The sequence below is a fragment of the Ursus arctos genome, unplaced genomic scaffold, assembly GCF_023065955.2.
Source record: "Ursus arctos isolate Adak ecotype North America unplaced genomic scaffold, UrsArc2.0 scaffold_2, whole genome shotgun sequence".
Classification (NCBI taxonomy): Eukaryota; Metazoa; Chordata; class Mammalia; order Carnivora; family Ursidae; genus Ursus; species Ursus arctos.
Window position 1 is genome coordinate 98,609,587 of NW_026622874.1, and position 20,503 is coordinate 98,630,089.

At 47.3% G+C, this 20,503-nt stretch overlaps 1 protein-coding gene across 6 annotated transcripts in view; it reads right to left on the bottom strand.

Moving 5' to 3' along the window:
* Positions 1–20,503, bottom strand: part of TRRAP (transformation/transcription domain associated protein) — a 108,696-nt gene that overhangs the window by 20,390 nt on the left and 67,803 nt on the right. For 3 of the 6 annotated variants that reach the window (XM_026516255.4, XM_044390250.3, XM_044390247.3), the window contains 11 exons: positions 18,278–18,457; positions 15,185–15,331; positions 11,948–12,067; positions 11,443–11,730; positions 11,141–11,278; positions 10,442–10,554; positions 9,854–9,989; positions 6,948–7,139; positions 5,126–5,354; positions 4,213–4,478; positions 3,540–3,640 (listed from right to left, as the gene is read on the bottom strand). In XM_026516255.4, the coding sequence (XP_026372040.2) occupies positions 3,540–3,640; positions 4,213–4,478; positions 5,126–5,354; positions 6,948–7,139; positions 9,854–9,989; positions 10,442–10,554; positions 11,141–11,278; positions 11,443–11,730; positions 11,948–12,067; positions 15,185–15,331; positions 18,278–18,457 (1,910 nt within the window). The remainder of the gene's footprint in view (positions 1–3,539; positions 3,641–4,212; positions 4,479–5,125; positions 5,355–6,947; positions 7,140–9,853; positions 9,990–10,441; positions 10,555–11,140; positions 11,279–11,442; positions 11,731–11,947; positions 12,068–15,184; positions 15,332–18,277; positions 18,458–20,503) is intronic. The other 3 variants (XM_044390248.3, XM_026516260.4, XM_057314891.1) reach the window with 1 other exon arrangement.

Genomic DNA, 20,503 nt, shown 5'->3' on the forward strand with positions numbered 1-20,503 from the left:
CAAAACACTGCCATCATCCCCAAAGCAAACCCCTTACCATGGAGCAGTCACTCTCCACCTCCCCCAGCCTCCAGTCCCTGGGGACCACCACCTGCTTTCTGGCTCGACGGACTGACCTCATCTGCGTATCGCACAGAAGTGGAATCATGTATTATGTGACCTGTTTTCGAGGTTCACCCGTGCTGTAGCAGGTGTGAGCATTCCATTCCTTTTTACGTCTGATGCTGTTCCATCGTATATCTACACCAGGTTTTGTTTATCCATTCATTTGAGCTGTTTTGACATTTTGGCTACTGAGGACAGTGCTGCTACAAATACTCGTGAGCAAGAGCCTGCCTGAGCACCCGTTTTCAACTCTCCACACCTAAGCGTGGAGCTCCTGGGCCACAGGACAATTCTGTGTTTAATTTTTTGAGGAGCTCACGAACTGTTTTCCACACCGGCTGTTTCCACATTACTATCTGCAAATCCGAGATACTTTTACATCTTCCAACCCTGTACAGGACATAAGAGAACTAGATACTCCTATCCCTCGTGATTATAAATCCAAACCAAATCCAGCAGCATGTGAAAAGGATTATACACCGTGACCAAGAGGGATTTATCAAAGCAATACAAGGCGGTGGGTCAACATACAAAAAAAATCAACCCTCGTGATGCATCACATTAGCAGAATGAAAAAGAAAAACACGATCATCTCGGTTGGTGCAAGAAAAGCATTTGATGAAATCCAACACCCTTTCATGATAAACACACCCAACTAGCTTGGTACAGAAGGAAACGATGTTAACATAATAAAGGTCAGACAGGAAAAGCCCACAGGTAACATCTTATTCAATGGTGAAGGACTAAGAGGTTTTCCTCTGCAAACACGAACAAGGGAAGAACTTTCACTACTTCTACTGAACTGACTACCAGAAGTCCTAGGTAGGAGCAACTAGGCAAGAAAAAAAGTAAAGGCATCCAGGTTGGAAAGAAGACGTACAATTATCTCTACTTGCAGATGACATGATTTTATATACAGAAAACCCTAAAGATTACACACACAAGACAGAGCAAATACACATTTGGCAACGTTGAAGATAGAAGAGCGATATATAAAATTCAGTTGTATTTCTATACCTTAGCAATGGAAAATCTGCAAATAAAATTAGGAAAACAATTTCTAATAACATCAAGAAAAATAAAATATTTAAAAATACGTTTAGCATAAGAAATATAAGACTTATACACTAAAAACTATAAAACACTGTTAAATTAAACAAAGATAAACACCTTATGTTCATGAACTGGAAGAGTTAATACTGTCAGGATGGCAATACTCGCCAAATTAACCTACAACATTCAAAGCAATCACTCCAATTCCAACTGCCTCTTTCGCAGAAATGAATAACCTATAACTCATGCAGAAATGTCAGGGATTCCAAACAGCCAAAACAATCCTGAAAAACAATAAAGTTGAAGAAGGCTTCCCAATTTCAAACCGTACTGCAAAGCAACAGTAAGCGACACACTGTGGTCCCATCAAAACGATGGATGTACATCAGCGGAATAGTTCTAAGTGTCTGAAACAAACCTTTACTTTTCTGCTCAGCTAACTCTCCAAAAGGCCGCCAAGGCCCTTCTACGGGGAAGGAGAAGTCTTTTCGACAACTGGTGCTGGGACAGAGTCTATACACGTGCAAAAGAATGTATCTGGACCACTATCTCCTGCCGCATACAAAAATTAACTCAAAATGGTTAAAGACCTGATTGTAAGAACTAAACGTGTAAGACTCTTTGAAGAAATCACAGGAGTAAATCTTGTGACCTTGGGTTAGGCGATGGTGTTGGCTACGACACTACGAGTACCAGATATACCCAACTTCAAAATGAGAAGCTTTGTGCATTAAAGGTGCGGTCAAGAAAGTGAGAAGACAGCCTGCAGGCAAGTATGAAAATGTGTGCAACCATATACCTCAGAGATACATCCAAACGTCTAAGAATTAGAGCCAAATGATAAAAAGCCAAATAATCCAACTAAGAAACGGGCAAAGTAACCGAACACACGCTGCTGTCAACAAGACACGCACGTGGCATAGAAAAGACACTCAACATCACCAATCACCAGGAAAATGACAATCCAGACCAGCGGGGCCCCGCTTCATACTCACGAGCACAGCTACAGTCTGAAAAATGAAAAGTAACAAATGTTGGCGAAGATGTGGAGAAGCTGGAAACTACAGACAGGCGCAGCCACTGTGGAAAACCATCTGGCAGGTTCTCGACAAGATAAAGAAGTACCACATGACCCAGCAATTTTACCCCTAAGTATATACCCAAGGCTCCCACAAAACCCTGTACATGAACGTTCATAGCAACATGACGCACAGTGGTCACACAGGGAAATGGTCCCAATGTTCACGGACTGTTGAGTGGTTAATCAGATCTACGGACACACTGGGGAGCACTCTTCACCCACAAAGAGGAACGAAGTCCTGCCACCTGCCACGGCACAGATGACCCCTGAGAACCCGATGCTGAGTGAAAGGAGCCAGGCGCAGAAGGCCACAGACTGTAGGATTCCATTTATTCGAAATGTTCAGAATCGGCACATCACAGAGACAGAAAGCAGATGAGCGGCTGGCAGGGGACAAAAGAAGGGGACAATGGGGAGCGACCGCTAACAGGTATGTGGTTTCTTCTGGGGAAGGAAATGTTTCAGAACGAGGAGGTGGTGATGGCTGTACGACACTGAGGATGTCTAAAGCACACTCAACAGTACACTTCCAAATGGTGTATTTTAGGTCATGTGAGTTTAAAAATAAAAAAGCCTTTTTATCTTGAGAAAAATCACTTCCTTATTTAAAATAACCTAAAAATGCAACCCCTTTGATTGAAAATGTGAAAAGTGGGCTTCAGAGCTCCACATAAAGCAATGAGCAGTACCTTGTAAGCATATCTCATTTGTATACTTTTTACAAAATTTCATCTGATGTTCATTTCTCCAAAACACGGTTCTGTGACCTTTTCTGAATGGGCCAGTCAGCAAATGGGTTTAGGCTTTATGGGCCGGACAATTTCTCTCACAACTACTCAACTCTGTGGCTGTCGTGTGAAAGGGCCAGAAGCCCCGTCAGTGGGGGTGGGTGTGTTCTAAGACCTCATTCACAGAAACCAGACGCCGGCCGGATTTGGTCTGCAGGCCACAGCTGACTGACCCCCTGCTCTAAAACAGGAATTGTCTCCATAAAAGGAATCAAATCAACTCGGGTCCAAAATGTCATGCTGCAAAAATGGGGAAATGAATCTATGTCATCAGCAGCTCTGTGTTCACGCAAACTCCTTTCTTAAAAGCGTTTTTAAGTACTACCCATCGAACTGGCTTACCCACCTGCTGTTGCGTTGCTATCCTCACAGAGACGGAGAGCCCCAAGTACCACACCTGCAGCTATCACTAAATCACACCGACCTCGAGCTGGGGCTGCACACTGACTTCAGCTTACAAATAACTACTTAATAATCTGATGATTTTTTCTCCTTCTATGTAACATACGTACTTGTTGATCTGAGCCAAGAACATTCCCTTCAGTGCGTAAAATTCGGCTGTCATCTCTTTTGTAAAGTATTTCAAGTTTGTAGATTCAATCACTTCAAGACCCTGTTTAAAAAAAAAAAAGTAGGAAAAAAATTCTTGAAATTTCTAGACAATGTTAAAACTGCATTAAAATATTTACCTAGGCAGTAAGTCCTGAAGGTCACTGACAAGGACACTTGACGTTGACGGCTGACCTTGCTCACATGAACAGTTCTTGACAGACAAATGTACTTAAACTGAATCCCTAAAGGCCATGCACAGTCCTGGATACCTTCAGGGTACTGTTTTCCAAAGCTCTCTATGTCTAGCTCGTTTCATTGTTTTTATTAATATTCCTCTGAACATCATCAAAATCTATTTTACACCCTCATAATCCTGCAGTTTTTAATTTTCTTTCCTTAAACATGTTAACCAATGACAGTGTAGAACAGAGACCATAAAATGTACTTCAAACACTCAGGTGGTTTCTTTTCCCTTTCTGGTGGCGAAGGGACTATTTCCCACGAACAACGCTGTGTTTATGGAAGCTCTGACCCTCTTCCCTACTATCTGCACCAGGAGTCTCCACGGGGCACCCGGGCTCTGCCGGACCTCCTCAGCAGAGGGGCGGCCGCCGGCTCCCGTCGTCACTCTACCTGCATACACTCGTTTTTCCCCATGACTCCGGCCAGCTGGAGGTAGCATTTGACTTGCTGTCGAATCTTCTGGAAGCAATCCACGATAGGCACAGTTGGAATAGTATGAATGCGACTTAGTATGTCCAGAGCTACGTTGACCAGTCCTTGTTTTCGGGCAATCTTCCCATACTGGATGATCGCCGACGCGGACGCGTGAACCCCAAGCATCGCGTTGTTGGAACTTGGGTCATGCTGAGAACTGTTTTCATAGGCAGTTACGATAGCTAGAGAGCAAAGAAAAGAGCTATCAGTCCACGCCAAACATTTCTCAAAGTGTTCCACAATAAGGCTGAAATAAAAAATGAAAAACACACACATGGCTCATGAAAACAGGAAGCTCTGTGATAAACCCTCATTACCTTTCCTTGGGTTTTACACCAGGAAGGTATCTGATGCGAAAGTAAGAGTGAAAGAGCACACACCACTGAGCTCAGCACGACTGCCGAGGCTACAACTAAATCAGGACGGCGGCTCTAAACAGATGCCCGGCAGGGTGAGGGGACGAGCAGAGAGGACCAGGAAAACCGGAGAAGGCTCCACACGGCCACCTCCAGCAGCTCGTCCTAAGGGGAGGGGTGAGGGGAGGGCGGACGGCTTCCCAATGAGCGCCATACCCCGGAGCTCAGATCCCACCAGCCTGCACCCCTAGCCCCAACTCTGTTCTAGCTGGAAGAGTGTTAACGGGTGGGGGGCATCTCCCCATCTTTCGCTGCCTTCCCCTTCACCCTTGCCAGACCAACCACCACCTGCCAAACCTGCCAGAAAATAGAATATCTGGTAAAAGAAAAAAAAAAAAAAAAAAAAAAACCAAAAAAAAAAACACAACAAAACCGAGACATGGAACCAGAACATGGGGTGTCTGGGAAATTACATGATGAATGCATGCCGGACCAGGTAGGTTTACCCTGGTAATGATGCTGCCGCCACATGAAGACGCTGCTCCAGTGCGACAAGTCGTCAGACACGATGGGCAGCCGGTTCCTCCACGTCTTCACCACCGTCTTCATGTCGTGCAGGCTGTTGTTCCTGCCCAGGTTGGTCGGCTGTAAGCCGGCGTTGATCTGCGCAGCTTCCTGAAGTTCGATGATCTGCTGGGCTGCCTGAACGGGACCAGCATAAGGGAGTCCCCGGTGAGCGCGACATTCAAAAGCAAACCAGGAACGCAAAGCAGAGTCCATCAGCGATCTGGTGACCGTCAAGACCCCCCGACGCGCTCCCCGAAGGAAGCGCTCTCCCCTACAGATACCTCAATTCCACATTTCACTTACTCTTCACCCCAAACTCTGCTCTTGTGACCCCCCCAACTTTTAAAAGTTCAGCTCTGTGGCTATTGCCAAGTAGGAGAGGGAGGACAGTGGTGCAGGGAGCACACCCAACGAACGGGCAGCCCCCCAAACTCTCTCTCATTCCCTTTGCCACCACCTAAGTTGGGCTCTCCTACCAAGGGCGCAGATCACAACAGCCTGGCCCACTTGCCATCAGCACGCATTCCTTTTTACTGCTGAACACCAGTCTGCTGCCGGGATCCAGCACTTTTCATCAGCTGACGGCCATCTGGGCGGCTTCCACATTTTGGCCATTATGGACACTGCTGCTGTGAACATGGGTGTGCGTGTGTGTGTAGGATTGAAACTGCTGTCATATAGGAATCCCGTACCTTAGTATTCTGAGAACTGTCAGACTGTTACCAGTCTATTTTACAATCCAACAATAATATACGTGGGTTCCCATTTCTCCACTTTCTTACCAATGCTCGTTATTGTCCTTTTTACTTAGAAGTGTAGTGGGTGTGAGGTGGTATCGCACTGTGCTTTTGATTTGCATTTCCCTAATGACTAACGGTGGTGAACAATTTTTCCCACGCTTACAGGCTCATTTGTATATCTGCTTTGTAAATGAAATTGGTTTATTAAATGGGGGCAGTTTTCACCCATTATTTATTCAAATATTCCTTTTGCCCCCTTTTCTGGCTCTGTTCCCTCTGGGACCCTCACGGTAAGTATGTTGGTACACTGATTTGGTCAAGTCTATTGTTTGCAGAACGCAACCAGGTGGCTTAGTGGTCACCAGTTAGCCACAGATGTCCCTCACGACCGAGCCTCTAAGTCGCTCAGCCTTTGCTGAGGGCTGTGTGCCTGCTGCGGCCGCAATTGACAATTCTGCCTTGGCCTTCACTTCCTGTGTGTCCGGAGCCTCAGGGTCAGGCGGCAGGAGGGGGATGGGAAGGAGAAGTAGTTTCTGCAGAGAGGAGCAGCACGTGCGGGGGGCCGTGGGAGAGACTGCGTCAGAGCCGAGCGAGGGAGTGCTGGCTTGTGAGGCTGGAACGAACCGTCAGCAACCGTGCAGATGGTCCAGCAAGGACGAGGCTAAGACACACGCTATGAAACCAGCACTCGGAAGAGTCTCAGACGATGCACAGGGCATCACACTGATGGGGTATAGTGGGCGTTAAAGAAAATGCCTGGAGCAAAATGAGAATCATCAAAATCACTCCTGAGATGTCATCTGTCATTTAAATCCCACGGAAACTCCAAAAGTGAGAACATTTTATTATTCTACATTTTGACTCTGGCCTTCCTCTTACGGAGGATGAGCTTCAGTGAGAGAGAACGAGACAAGTGGAAGGACTGTCCCCCCCGCCAACCAGCTTGGATCACGGACCTCAACCTGAACGGGACGCGCGCCACACCCACCTGGAGAAGAGGCGTGTGCACGTGGGACACCACGTGGGGCAGCCGCCGCCACTCGCGGATGGCCAAACTGCTGGCCATTTCCACCAGGCGCTCGATGAAGCTGAGCTGCTGCTCCTCGGGGTGGCAGATGGCCAGGTAGCCGCGGTACATGTTGACTTTCCACGCCATCTCTTTGGGACAACTTACTTCCACCTGGTGGTGAAAGAGCATTACACGGGAAGCAACGGGCAAACTCCTCTCAGTACAAAGGGTCAAAAATGCAAGCAATTTTTCTGTGGCCAATCATGCAAGGTGATAAACGGAAATTTTATTTGAATAGATATTTTCTTTGGAGAAGTCATGCATTTAGATGGCGTTTTCTGGATACTCTCCTTTTCCGAATACTAGTGAGTAGCCAGTCTCTACAGCTTCTTTGCCCTGAGTCATCAGCAGTTCCAGAAACGAAGGAAACCAATCAACACTGATGTGACAGACTAGATGAACAATCACCCCTCGGCTATAGTCAGCCAGCCATTTCCAAAGTATCAAATATATGTTCGCCTCCACTCTGATAAATATAATTTCGAATTGTTTCCAGTTCATATTGTTGTCCTGGGAAATCAATCTAACTTGTTCCACGTTATACCAGGAAGCAAAAGGCAACGATTCCGGTTGGTAAGAATATGGGAGAACATTCATAAATCTGACTGTCGTTCAAAAGCCGCACTCTGTCATCTACTACAAAACTCCCCCCGGATTTCTCACATCCTGGTTCTCAGCTCTCTCATGAAGTACACTCAGCCCGGAGCGGTCACGCTTCCTCTCCTTGGCTCCCCGTGCTCCCCCTTCTACCCTCAAAGGCTCTGTCTTGCCCACCACCTTCTAAAGGAAGCATTAGAACTGGTCTCATTTTATCAATCTTGCACAGAGCATTTAAAAACATAAATGATAAAAATTAATGTGTTTTCAACAATAATCTCTTTGTGCATAAGAAGAATACCTCTGTTGAAGGTATTTTACAGGACTTGCTGTAACAAGATCACATAACATTCATTCCGAAGCACCTTTGGGCTATAATAAAAATCACACACGTTTTAGTGCCAAAATACTACCTGTTTAAATGACAGATGTATCACGATGATGATATGATGATGGTGCCACCCTGCATTTATGTAACTCTCTGCCTTGCTTTTTTGACATCTTACTTCTTTAAAGCACATTCACATTCATGGCCTGTCTCAGATCTCAAGAATCCAACGATGAAGGAATTTAGGAAGACAAACTTGTCAAAACATCTGCTTCCAACATAATCCTCTAACATCACACCCATCTCACGTTTTCTGGGCTTAAACACTACTCAGGATAGGCTTTGGCCAATCACCACATCTATCCTCCGTAACACTAGGAACAAAGGCATCTCCTATTTCCCACCCCCTGAAACAAGTTACCCCACCGATTAGGTCAAACCAAGAAATAACCATACTTCTGCAAGCAGCCCTGAAATCATAATGCACAGAACAAAAACAGAAGTAATCCGAGGGTTTTTTTTTTTCTTGAAATATCAGTAAATGAGCAAATAATTTTGGACCATCTACTTGGATCAAGACTATGAGAATTTACTACAGGCTCCTCAGAATGTTTATTCATATACTTTGAGCTTTTTTTCTAATCAGTAAGCACTTTACAATTTTTAGAAAATTATGCAGGGTTTCTGAAAGAAGAAACTCATTTCTCAGACCGATGGACAGCGTGACGCTGCCTGCATCCAGCTAAGAGAAACCCTGGGAAGGGAGGAGAAAGGAAACAGTAGGGCGAGCTATATTTACTCAGCAGAACATCTACAGAGCAAAGAAGGAACAATCCATTGTAAATGTGTTTTGTCGGAAACAATACACATCTTAATACAAATGACTAGTTATCTCTGGAGTAAAATCCCTGCACCAGACGAGCAATTTCCAGATTCCAACCCCAAAGTCAAGCCCTAGGCTGTCTCTGCCCTCTGTGGTTCACAATCTCAGTTCTACAATCTTCCACGTGTTTGCAGCATAAACTTGGTAAGTTAAAATTTCAGGTTCGTTGTTTCAAAGACAGTAGTCCTATAATCTCAGTGTCCTTTGCATTCTCTGAATTACAAGGAGAGAGGAAACATCACCAGTGTGTCAACGAAGCCTGGCTGGGTAAAAGGGCAGGTGAGAACAAGATGGCAGCACTTCCTCCACCTCAACTCCAACCAGGAACACCACATGGAAAAGGTGGAGACATGAAGAGCAGAAGCAGGGTAAGGGGCCGAGAGAGAATACGAGGGAAGGGCCCAGATGCAGGAAACGATAAAGAGCAGAAGAATGGCTGCATCTGAAGACCGTCTAAAGCAAAAATAATAATGTGTCGTGGGGCTCAGATGACACAGAGCTGGGCTGTCCCATACTGTGGCTTTCTGATCCCCCTCAGTGGGAAAAAGGGAATGGGGCCTCTGTGCCCACTCTCCCGCCATGCACTGAATTCCTCTGGATGGAGCTTAATTTTTAAAAAAATGTGGAGCTCAACCAAGTTCATGACTCAGCCTCACTGATACTGTGCTGCCTTCACCTCCACAACACAGTACGTGCTTGAAGAGAGTGCTGCTTCATCCAGCAGACGTCTGCCGACAGCAACGACTAACCCACCAGCCCCGGCGCACAATTCGCCCTCGAGTGCTCACCTCCGGCAGCGCCTCTGCACCAGCTCCGCCACATGAACTAATGCCTCGTCTAACTCCCGAACTGAACACATCTGGGAAAGGTGTCAGAGAACCGAAAACAATGCTCCCTTCCTAAGAGCTATCTTTCACCTGCCGAAATGCCCAGCTTGTTCTAAGTGAAGAGAACTCTCTGGAGAGCCACACAATGTGAGCCCGGGAGAGTCACCCGGCGGGGGGAGGGTGGTCTCACCTGCACCAATGCCTCCTTCATGGCGGTCCAGTTGGACACCCGCCAAGCACACTCCAGGACCAGATAAGGGTTGATGTGACCTTTGGACTGACCATATTCCGTCAAGGCTTCCCACTGGTTCAACTCCTTAGAGCACCTGCAAGACCAGGCGTTCAAGAGCAAAAGTTCAGTTACCAACACACTCATGCGTTCAGAAAGGGCAAGGGGTAAGATTTTAAGCTGTCTGTTGCAAATATTCCCCCCCCACCCAGGGCAAAAGGGTGGGCTTCCAAGGTGCCCCACTTGCAGTGAGCCACCTGCTCTCTGAAATGAACTGCTCCCCTGGACACCGAGGGCCACCCACCACATGGCGGGGACCAGGGCCGGGGGTGGGGTGGGCAGAGAGCATTTGTTGTTTCTCCAATGGAAGCTTTTAATTGCTCACGGACCGAATGCTGTTCTGAGGTGGTTCTTTTCTTTATAAGGCCATAAAGAAAATAGCAAAGTCCCCTTTTAAAAGCAGTCATTACAAGAAAATTTCAGAGACTTTTTTCTTTTTTTCCCGGTTCCCTGAACAGACTCCTGACTACGGCTAGCTCTGTGGCATACCGAATCCAGTGGTCCTCCCACAGCTGGTACTCTGGGAAAATAGCAGGGGAGGCGTTACTCCGCTCATGCTCCTTCTTGGCTTTGTCCATTGCCTTTTCATAAGATTCTTGTGCCTAAAGAAGTTAACAATGCTCTCAATTATACACGGCAAGCTGGATCTCCGGCCTGGGGTGCCTATGCTCTTCTCCAGAAGATCCCTGGCCCCTGAGGCGCTCTGCACACACAGAAGGGACAGAGTGGAGGCCACCCAGCCCCAGGATGCATCTCTCCGTCCTTCTGTGAGGACAGCAGAGGCCACCGCTCGCACCTGTGCTTCTGGAGTTTCCGTGGCTCAGTGCCCTATGTGGGGCTGAGAACCATATCCCGGGACAGGGGCCACATTTCAATGAAAGGACAAACGTGACGATTAAAGTTTAAACACTAACTACAATCTACCTGCCCTCTCCAACAGGACCACTGACTGCAGATGAAAAGCACCCACATTAGCAACTTCGGTAAAGGCTTTAGGACTGAATTTCAAAAATGTTCATGTCATGTATGTAGGTTTCTCTTAAACTGAGACTTCAAAGGGCCTTTCTATGTAGGATAAATGCTTGAAATGAACCGGTGAACTCATTTAACGTGCACTCTGCCTTGAGATCGTTAGCAACAACCTGTCCTCAGCCATGTGGCCCGGCCGTGTCGCTGGACGGTGGCTACCTGCTCGAAGAATCCGTGCTGCTCGTAAGCAATGGCCGTCGCCGTCTCTGAATACTTGCAACGCTTCTGCCACAAACCAGCCCACATATCTTCCTCTTGTAACAAAGAGTACAGTTCAGCCAAGGAATCCAGTATCTCCTGGAAACAGAGCGTGGTTTCTTGAGTGCTCACAACAAAAACGCTTTCTTCCCAATAAAGCAACTTCACTGTGCTGTCATTTAAAATCCCCCGGGGAGAGGCTTACTGACACGGGGAGGTCACCGGCAGAGACGACGGGAGCCGGGAGAGGAGGCGGGCCTCACCTGCTGAGGTGGTGTTATGCTCTCCTGCTCATAAAATTCCGTTGTTTGCTTAGGCTTAATCTGCAGGCTCAGACCTTTCTCAAAAGCCTGGTGCTCAAGCATTAACGTGGAGCGGAACCAGAGGTTGTGCGTCTTCCCCAAGTACTTCAGGACGCAGGGTCGGATGGGAATCGGGGGCACGCACTGGGACATGGCCTCCACAAAGCAGTTCAGGGCGCTGGGCTGACAGTCCCGCTGCACCTGGTGGCTGCCGCTGCATAGGAACGGGCTGATCTCTCCGGCCAGAGCCTGAAAGCCAAGAGCATGGAAGTCAAGTCTTCGCTCAAAACTCGGCACGGCCTCACTCTCTTACACAGCATCCAACAGTATTCTGGAGAATTCACTATTACACAACAGCGAGCAGTGTCCTCATGCTGTGAAACTTAACAAGACGGTTTTCTTTCATAAATATTTCTCAACACCGAAAACTACGTTTTCCAAAACAGGATTTAAAACATATACTCACGTGCTGCTGTCTGTCAGACAGAATCTTCCACAATCTGGGAAAAAGCTGGACCCATGTCTTCTCTGCCAGTGTTGTGGAAATGTGACACAGCTGGACAAAGGCGCTGAGCAGCGCTCCCGTCTACGGAAAGAACAGAGATTCATGGAGCCATGCGGGAGCCTCATGTGTCCGCGTGCAGGACACTCAGTCTCGCGCTTTATCAGACGCCACTCCACTTTCAAACTTTCGAAGACTGAGCAAGTTTCAGGTCAGAGCAAAAACACAGATTCTGAGCATCAGGAACCCACAGTGTGCTTAGCAGCCAGTGACATGCCTACATTTTTTAACTTTCATGGGTGTTTTCTAACCACGTCTGAGAGGTACAAATGCAACGCTGATGCGGACATGCGAACGAGAGGCACAGAGATGCCATCAAAACCGAGACCGCTGGAAACGTGAAAGAGAAAGGAGGAGCACACGCATAGGCAAATTATTGGCCAAAAAGTACAATTCTGAAGAACAAATCAAGAAGTGAGGATTCAGAATCTCTGCAGCGGATGGCGGGTGAGAGGCGGACAGGGAGTGGCCCGGCCTGGAATGGGACGCCTTGTGAAAGGGGCCAGGGTTGGGGACGAAGGGCCCAAAAGGAGAACCAAATCCACAGATGCCTCTTTGTCCTCAGCTTTGCTGTTTTTGAAAGTCTGAATTAGTTGCTGAGATTCTTTAGAAACAGGCAGGTTTCTGGCAGGCTTGAAGCCCAGTGGGCCAATGGGGCCACCTCCCCGTGGAGACAGAGCCTCCGCGATGGCTGAGTCAAGATTATGCTTTCCTTTCTCCAACAGCAAACCCAAGAAAGGAAATCACCCTCACATTCATGTCTACCAAAAATGCAGAAAGCAAAGATAGAAATATTTCAAGGAAAATGGGGGAAAACACTTAATTGAAGGATGCTCCTGGATGGTACTCAGGCCACCCCATGAGGAAGACCGTGATAAAACGAGTGTGGCTGACCTCACGTGGCCGCTCCCCACTCCCTGGCCAGTGCGTCAGCAGTCTCCTGGCTCTGGGTCAGTTAGCAGACGCCGAAGCACCAAAGGGCCACACGCAATCACAGACCTGCCAATAAAAACGCTCCTCTCGAGCGTGGGTGGGGGATTCTGGCTTGTTCTCATTCACATGCGACCACAGAGAGAGGCGAAGCAGTGTGTGGATGCAGGGGTGCCAGGGAGACAGGGAGGGGACACTGGCTTCAACAGATCTCCCACAGAGAGTATGACGGTCAATTCTGGAACAAGATGCCCACAGCAGAGACGAGAGCAGGCGTGCCTGTTTCGTGAAGAACCTGTTCAGACGCCCCTAGTCTCTCAAGACTTAGGAACAAATAGTCCAGAGGCGCCCACTGGCCCCTGACCACTTCACAGGTAGAGAAGCTTTGGGAATGGAAATATCAGGGTCTAACTGAATTAGAAATGCAGGGACTTAGAACCCTACTTTGCTCTATAAAAAATAACTTCCATAAACACAAGATGTAGCACGAACACTCTTACCATTTGCAATTACGTCGATGGAACTAGAGGGTGTTACGCTAAGCAAAATAAGTCACTCAGAGCAAGACAATCATCATATGATCTCACTACACGTGGAATTTAAGAAACAAAACAGAGGATCATGGGGGAAGAGAGGAAAAAATAAAACAAGACGAAACCAGAGAGGGAGACAAACCATAGAGACTCTTAATCATAGGAAACAAACTGAGGGCTGCTGGAGGGGAAGGAGGTGGAGGGATGGGGTAACTGGGTGATGGACACTAAGGAGGGCATGAGTCACAAGCACTGGGTGTTATATAAGACTGAGGAATCACTGACCTCTACCTCTGAAACCAATAATACGTTATGTTAATTGAATTTAAATAAAAAAATAAATGGGATGGGACCATCAAAACAAAACAAAAACAGCATGAACGCCACGCCCTCTAACTCCTTAAGCCTCCTGGCTGCTTTGCTGTTCTCCAGAGCGCACACCACCTGACACAGCACATACTGATTTTACTTCTTTCCGTTTATGACTTGCCCCGCGAGAACACAAGGCCCATGAGGGCTGGCTACGCTTGTCCGTCTCATTCAGTTATCGAGCACCGCTAAAACGTACTCGGATCTTCCACGATGAGCTGATCATTGGACTCGTGCCAAGGCAACCAATAAGTCAATTATCTACATGGTGACATATCCTAATGACTGTTAGCCAAGAAAGGCCGTTAGGTTTGGGGGCACTGATCACCACCCCACCTTCTGGCAGTGACGACAGGAGGGACAGGGGCCTAGTAAGGTCTTCAATGTACGAACAAGAGCACCTCACACCTGCTACACGTAGGAACGCTCTGCTTCCTGTGCCGTGCACAGAAGACCAAATGTTGTGTTTCTCCACACATAAATACAACTATCACTCTGAAGTTCAAAGGTTGATTTAATGCACAAATTCAGGATACGTCACTAGAGAAATTTAAATGCAGAAACTATCTGTGGTAAGTAGTTTTTAATTTTTTTCACCTAGCTCATGGTGTGAACAGAATCATCAGTTTCTTTGTAATATTCCTCAAAAGCAACTTGGTGTACGGAGCCTTAACTTTTTTTTTTTTTTTTTTAAGATTTTATTTATTTGAGAGAGAGTACATGAGTGGGAGGGAGGGGCAGACTCCCCGCTGAGCAGGGAGCCCGATGCGGGGCTCGATCCCAGGACCCCGGGATTATGACCTGAGCCACCCAGGCGCCCCTGGAATCTCTTAGTCTTTAACTAAAAATGATCATATCTACAATTAATCTGACATTTTGTGGAGGCGAGAGTTTCTAGCTGCCTATATCTCAAAACAGATGCTTTTGGAGGACCTCTCCCTGCAAAGTTTACCATGTTAATAACTTATCCTCATTTTCTCCTCTTTTATTGCATTTGAAAAATAATCCAGCCATATCTCATCATGTATTTCGTACACCATTTTACCATTTCTTTCAAGGGGCAGCAGTGGAAAAATTAACTTCTTTTTCTTATTTTCTCCCATAAGATACTGTAAATCCTTTCCCAAATCTTTACACAGAATATCCGTTAGAGTCTCACAGAACTCTCATGGTGCCGATTGAGAAAGGAAAGAAAGTTAACTGGAATTTGTGGAAGACGACTTCACACTGCTGTTGAGGAGTCCTGCGTGAGGAGGCAGCATATTCAGGGGAGAGAAGAACCACCATCCCTCCGAACCCGCACACAGACCTTCACTTCCCGGAGAGTATCGAGGAATTTGTCGTGTCTGTTGGTTAACATGTGCAGCTGGTTCCCAATGTCCTTCTCAGAAAGCTCTTTGGTTTTGGGCGTGCTGGTCTGGTCTCCGGGAGCCAGTTCAATATCGATCTCTACATCCTGCAAAACAAAACACAAACAAGTAAAACCAGGTCAGATGGTTACAGAAAAGCCAACAAACACAACTCTTACAAACTTCTTGTTATACTTTTGCCAGTAAAATTTTAGTCAGTTTCCTGGAAGTTTATAATTATTTAAGTAATCTTGAGTTCTAAAATAAACAAGCAGATTAACTGGACCAAAGCTCTCTTTAGGTGACACTATGGAAGAGAAAAAAATAAATAAATAAAAACCCAACAGTACGAAAAGGTCATTGTTTTGCTCTCCTATTTGGATCGTGGAAAGCAAAATGGAAGTACAAACTTTAAATGGCAAAAACAATAAAGATTATAAGGGATTATAAGGAATTACAGCCTGTCATTCCTCAAAATGCAGGACAGCTGCCTAGCTGCCTTGCTCGTTCAGATTAAGAATATTGTCAGGGCCAAAATCGTTAGCCATCAGGGGAATTCAAATCAAAGCCACACTAAGACACCACCTTACACCAGTTAGAATGGCAAAAATCAACAAGGCAGGAAACAGCAATTGCTGGAGAGGATGTGGAGAAAGGAGATCCCTCCTACATTGTTGGTGGGAATGCAGGCTGGTGCAGCCACTCTGGAAAACAGTGTGGAGGTCCCTTAAAAAGTTAAAAATTGAGCTACCCTATGACCCAGCCATTGCAATACTGGGTATTTACCCCAAAGATACAGACGTAGTGAAGAGAAGGGCCATATGCACCCCAATGTTCATAGCAGCATTGTCCACAATAGCTAAATCGTGGAAGGAACCGAGATGCCCTTCAACAGATGACTGGATTAAGAAGCTGTGGTCCATATATACAATGGAATATTACTCAGCTATTAAAAAGAACGAGTTCTCAACATTTGTTGCAACATGGACGGCACTGGAGAAGATAATGCTAAGTGAAATAAGTCAAGCGGAGAAAGACAATTATCATATGGTTTCTCTCATCTATGGAACATAAGAACTAGGAAGATCGGTAGGGGAAGAAAGGGATAAAGAAAGGGGGGTAATCAGAAGGGGGAATGAACCATGAGAGACTATGGACTCTGCGAAACAAACTGAGGGCTTCAGAGGGGAGGGGGGTGGGGGAATGGGATAGGCTGGTGATGGGTAGTAGGGAGGGCACGTATTGCATGGTGCACTGGGCGTTATACGCAACTAATGAATCATCGAACCTTGCATCAGAAACCAGGGATGTACTGTATGGTGACTAACATAATGTAATAAAAAAAATCAAAAAAAAAAAAAAAAAAAGAATATTGTCAGGGCCACAGCGCAGAATCTGTAGGCACCATGTTTTATAGGACTCCTTCCCAGAAAGGAATAAACCTTAAATTCTGTCTGAAGCTTCTGAGAAGTCACAGCCAAAATCCAATCAAAGCAGCCTCTGAGTCAAGTTACGACCATTTGGTAAGTGCCCTTAAAAAAGCAGAATCACTTCAAAGTGGGTAATTAGTTCATGCAGAATTACAGAAGGAAAAAAATCATAGCACTACATGATTTAGTGTTTAGCAAGAGAAAAGAAAATGTTAAATTCTTATGTGTTAATAAATGAGTAGCCATCCCACAGACAGGAAAGGGATCAAACTATCCCTTTTAAAGCAAAGAGGGCACCTTCTCCTTCAATACTGGCTGCTTTTTGCTGCTTTTTATGATCTTATTTCTTTTAGACAGAGAATGTGCGAGCACCCGCATGAGTGGGGGCGGAGGGGGCATGGGGGGGAGCAGACTTCCTGCTGAGTGTGGGGTCTGACACAGGCCAGTCTTTTGACCCTGAGATCATGACCTGAGCTGAGACCTGAGCCAAAACCAAGAGCTGGATGCTTGACCCCTGGGTGGCTGCTTCCAAAACCCAATACTCTGGGAAGAGACAGAGCTTCAAAGAGGCAACAACCTAAAGGAGACACAGTTCAACGATCTACGCCTGGAGTAGCGGCAGCCACTCCTCTCGGAGTGTGAAGGGCCATCAAGATGGAGACATCAGCCCTGCTGGCCAGCTCTTGGCTCCAGGGCTGCCCCTGCCAGGACGAGGAGGAGATTCGGGAGGTTCCCAGCAGGCTGCTGGTGGAACCTTCTAGAGCCATGGTGGGCATTCCTCCTCAGAGTAGTGCTAACACGGGCTACCTTTCACTCGGAGAGAAAAATCACCAACACTAGACTATCCTATACCAAGCAGCACTAGCTCACGATAAGGTGATCTCAAAATTAAATGGCAATATGAGACGCTTCTCAACCCAACCTAAGTGTCCATCAACAGGTGACTGGATAATGAAGACGTGGTGTGTGTATATATACAATGCCGTATATTCAGCCATAAAAAAAGAATGAAATCTTGCCATCTGCAACAACATGGATGGATCTCGAGGGCATTTTGCTAGGTGAAATAAGTCAGACAAATACCACATGATCTCACACATATGTGGAATCTTACACGCAAAAATCTCGTAGTGAACAGACTGGTGCCTGCCAGAGGCAGGGAGATCAGGAATGAGCAGAACGGGTACAAACTTCCAGTTATAAAATAAGTGAGGGCACGTCACGTACAGCATGGTGACTACACTTAATAATGCCGTACCGCACATGTGGAAGTTGCTCAGACAGTAAATGGTAACAGTTCTCACTATAAAGAAAAATTTCTGTAACTCTATGGTGACAGACGTTAACTAGGCTTATCGTGGTGATTACCGAGCAATAAATCAATATCACATCATTATGACGGACACCTGAATCTAACATAATTTATGTCAACTATACCTCAATAAAAAAAAAAAAAAAAAGAAAAATCGAATTGAATGCAAGCACCACATTCAGAACTTTGAGGTACAGACAGGTTTTCTTCCTTTTCCTCCCACCTCCCAAAAATCCAAGGCTGATATAAAATTCATCAGAGAGATGGGAACTCTGCCGTGAAAGGGAGGGGCACGCAATCTGGAGCATCACCTCCTCCTTGGACTCGCTGTTCTCTCGCTCCCGAGGCTCCTGCTTGACGTGTGTGACCATGGCGAAGGCCGCCCGGTCATGGCTGTCGGCCAGGTTGATGACGTTGGTGATGGACGGCAGCATGGCTCCCTGGCAGCTGGTACCAATGGGAGTGCTCTTCTCACACACGGCCAGGAGCAGCTGGAGAGGGTTGAGAGAGAAAAAGAAGACGAACCTAGGATATTCGCCTGGCATTTGGGGTGCAGGGACCCACAGTGAGACCTCGTTCCCCCGAATGGAGCGCACATGCTGAGGACTCCTGAGCCCACAGCTCGGCTGTATGCTTCTCCACAGCTGAGACAGAGCCTGAACCTCTCTTCCAGACACCCCTCACTCAGGACCTCTCACTCCGTGTCTAAGCGTAAGCTCCAGATCTTTCTCCCTGACCAGTCAGGCTTCCCCTGCCATCAACTCCTGCCTGGACTAAGTTCCTAACTCATCGACTTCCTCATCTCAAACCTGTCTCCTCACAGCAGCTGACCTGCGTGCTCTTCTCCCTGTGTCCCTCAGTGGCTCCCCACGGCTCTGAGGAGACAGTGCAAGCTCCTCAGCGTGGCTCACGAGCTCTTCTGTAACGTAACTCTCCCCGCCCACACCCAGCACTTCCGCGACTCTTCCCCACGTCCCCGTATGCTCCACCCCCGGCCTCTGCCCCTCCACCTGGCTGCCCCCCAGCTAAGGCACTCGTGCATTTTTGGGGCAGGTATTTACTGAGCACCCACTTGGTGCTGTGTGAGGCCCCGGATTCGTCTGCCAGCTTCACAGGGAGGCACCCCTGCCCTGGTGGGGCTGAAGCATCAGAGGGAACGACAAAACCAACATCAGCACATTAACAGACACACACTGAAAAACAAAACTAAACAAACAAGCCCCCAAACCAAACCAAGAAGACACATACTCACTTTGATATCATAGCCAGGAGACGGGGCGACAGACAGAATAAAGGGTGCCCTGCACTCGCCTGGTTGTCAGGAACATGACGTGTCTGTGAACACGAGAGGCCAGTGGGGTTGGAGACTAAGGAGGGAGGGAGGGAGGCCAGCAGACGGCTGGACAGAGAGGCAAGGGTCTGGTGACCTGGGGCCAGAAAGATTGCATCCTGCAAATTGGAGTTTGTGCCGAATACAAAGGCAAGGAGGGACACGATCTGCTTTATTAAGGACGATTCTGCCACAACAGCAAGACTGTGGTGGGCAGGAGGGAGAGTGGTGACACTGAGCCAACAGTTCCCGTCGCCCTTGTGAGCAATGATGGTGGCCACACGAGAGAGGAAGAAAAAAGGGTGAGAAGCAGGTGACCCTGAACTGGTAACACGCGGAGACAGATCAGACACACAGGACAAACGAGGGAAGGAAGGGCAGATCCCCAGCTGGCGTGCTACGACCTGTCCTTCCTCCATCAGCTCCAGTGTACCTATTGCGGTCAAGGTCATTTCCATCCCTGTCTCTCTACAACCTGACCCAAGGCCTGGCACCTAATAGCAACCGACAGGTCTCCTGAGTGAATGATGAATCAATCGGTCAGGAACTCTGTCCACCGTGTGGCCCTTCACCAAGTCCCCAATACGTGCTGTGCATGGCGCTATGAGATGCAGCACACGCTGCACCAACACAAGCATGTGAGCAAGCTCTCCCTGACACAGGTACACAGGCCCCTTTCCCCCGAAGAGCACTTCACAACCTTCAGTCTCACTGGACAAAGTAACATGGTAGGTAACCTGCTGGTTCTGCCCATTCTGCCTGTTCCGCACAAGCAGACCGGGATCACCCACCAGCATCGATAACCCACGGACCAGGATCACCCGCCAGCATCAGTAACCCACGGACCAGCATTGATAACCCAGGGGAAACTGGGCTGCCTGGGTCAGCAGGTAGGTAACTAAGCCAACGAGAGATCGCAGATTTCCATAACAAACAAACAAGAAACAAGAAGTCTCACTACAGTGCTGTCCGCAATGTCACAAACATCTGACCACCCACTGAAATAGTCTCACGGGTTTACGCGGGCCCTTGTCACTGCCACCCTGACTCCTCACACTGAGGGCTCAAAGTCCGTGGCTCTGTCAGGCTGCTCTGGCCTGGCGGCCCCACCTTCCTGCTCTAAGAATGAGGGAACCAGACAATCACAGAACATTACATCATTAAAGGTACATAGACAGAATTTACAATTTTTATATTTGAGCAAAAA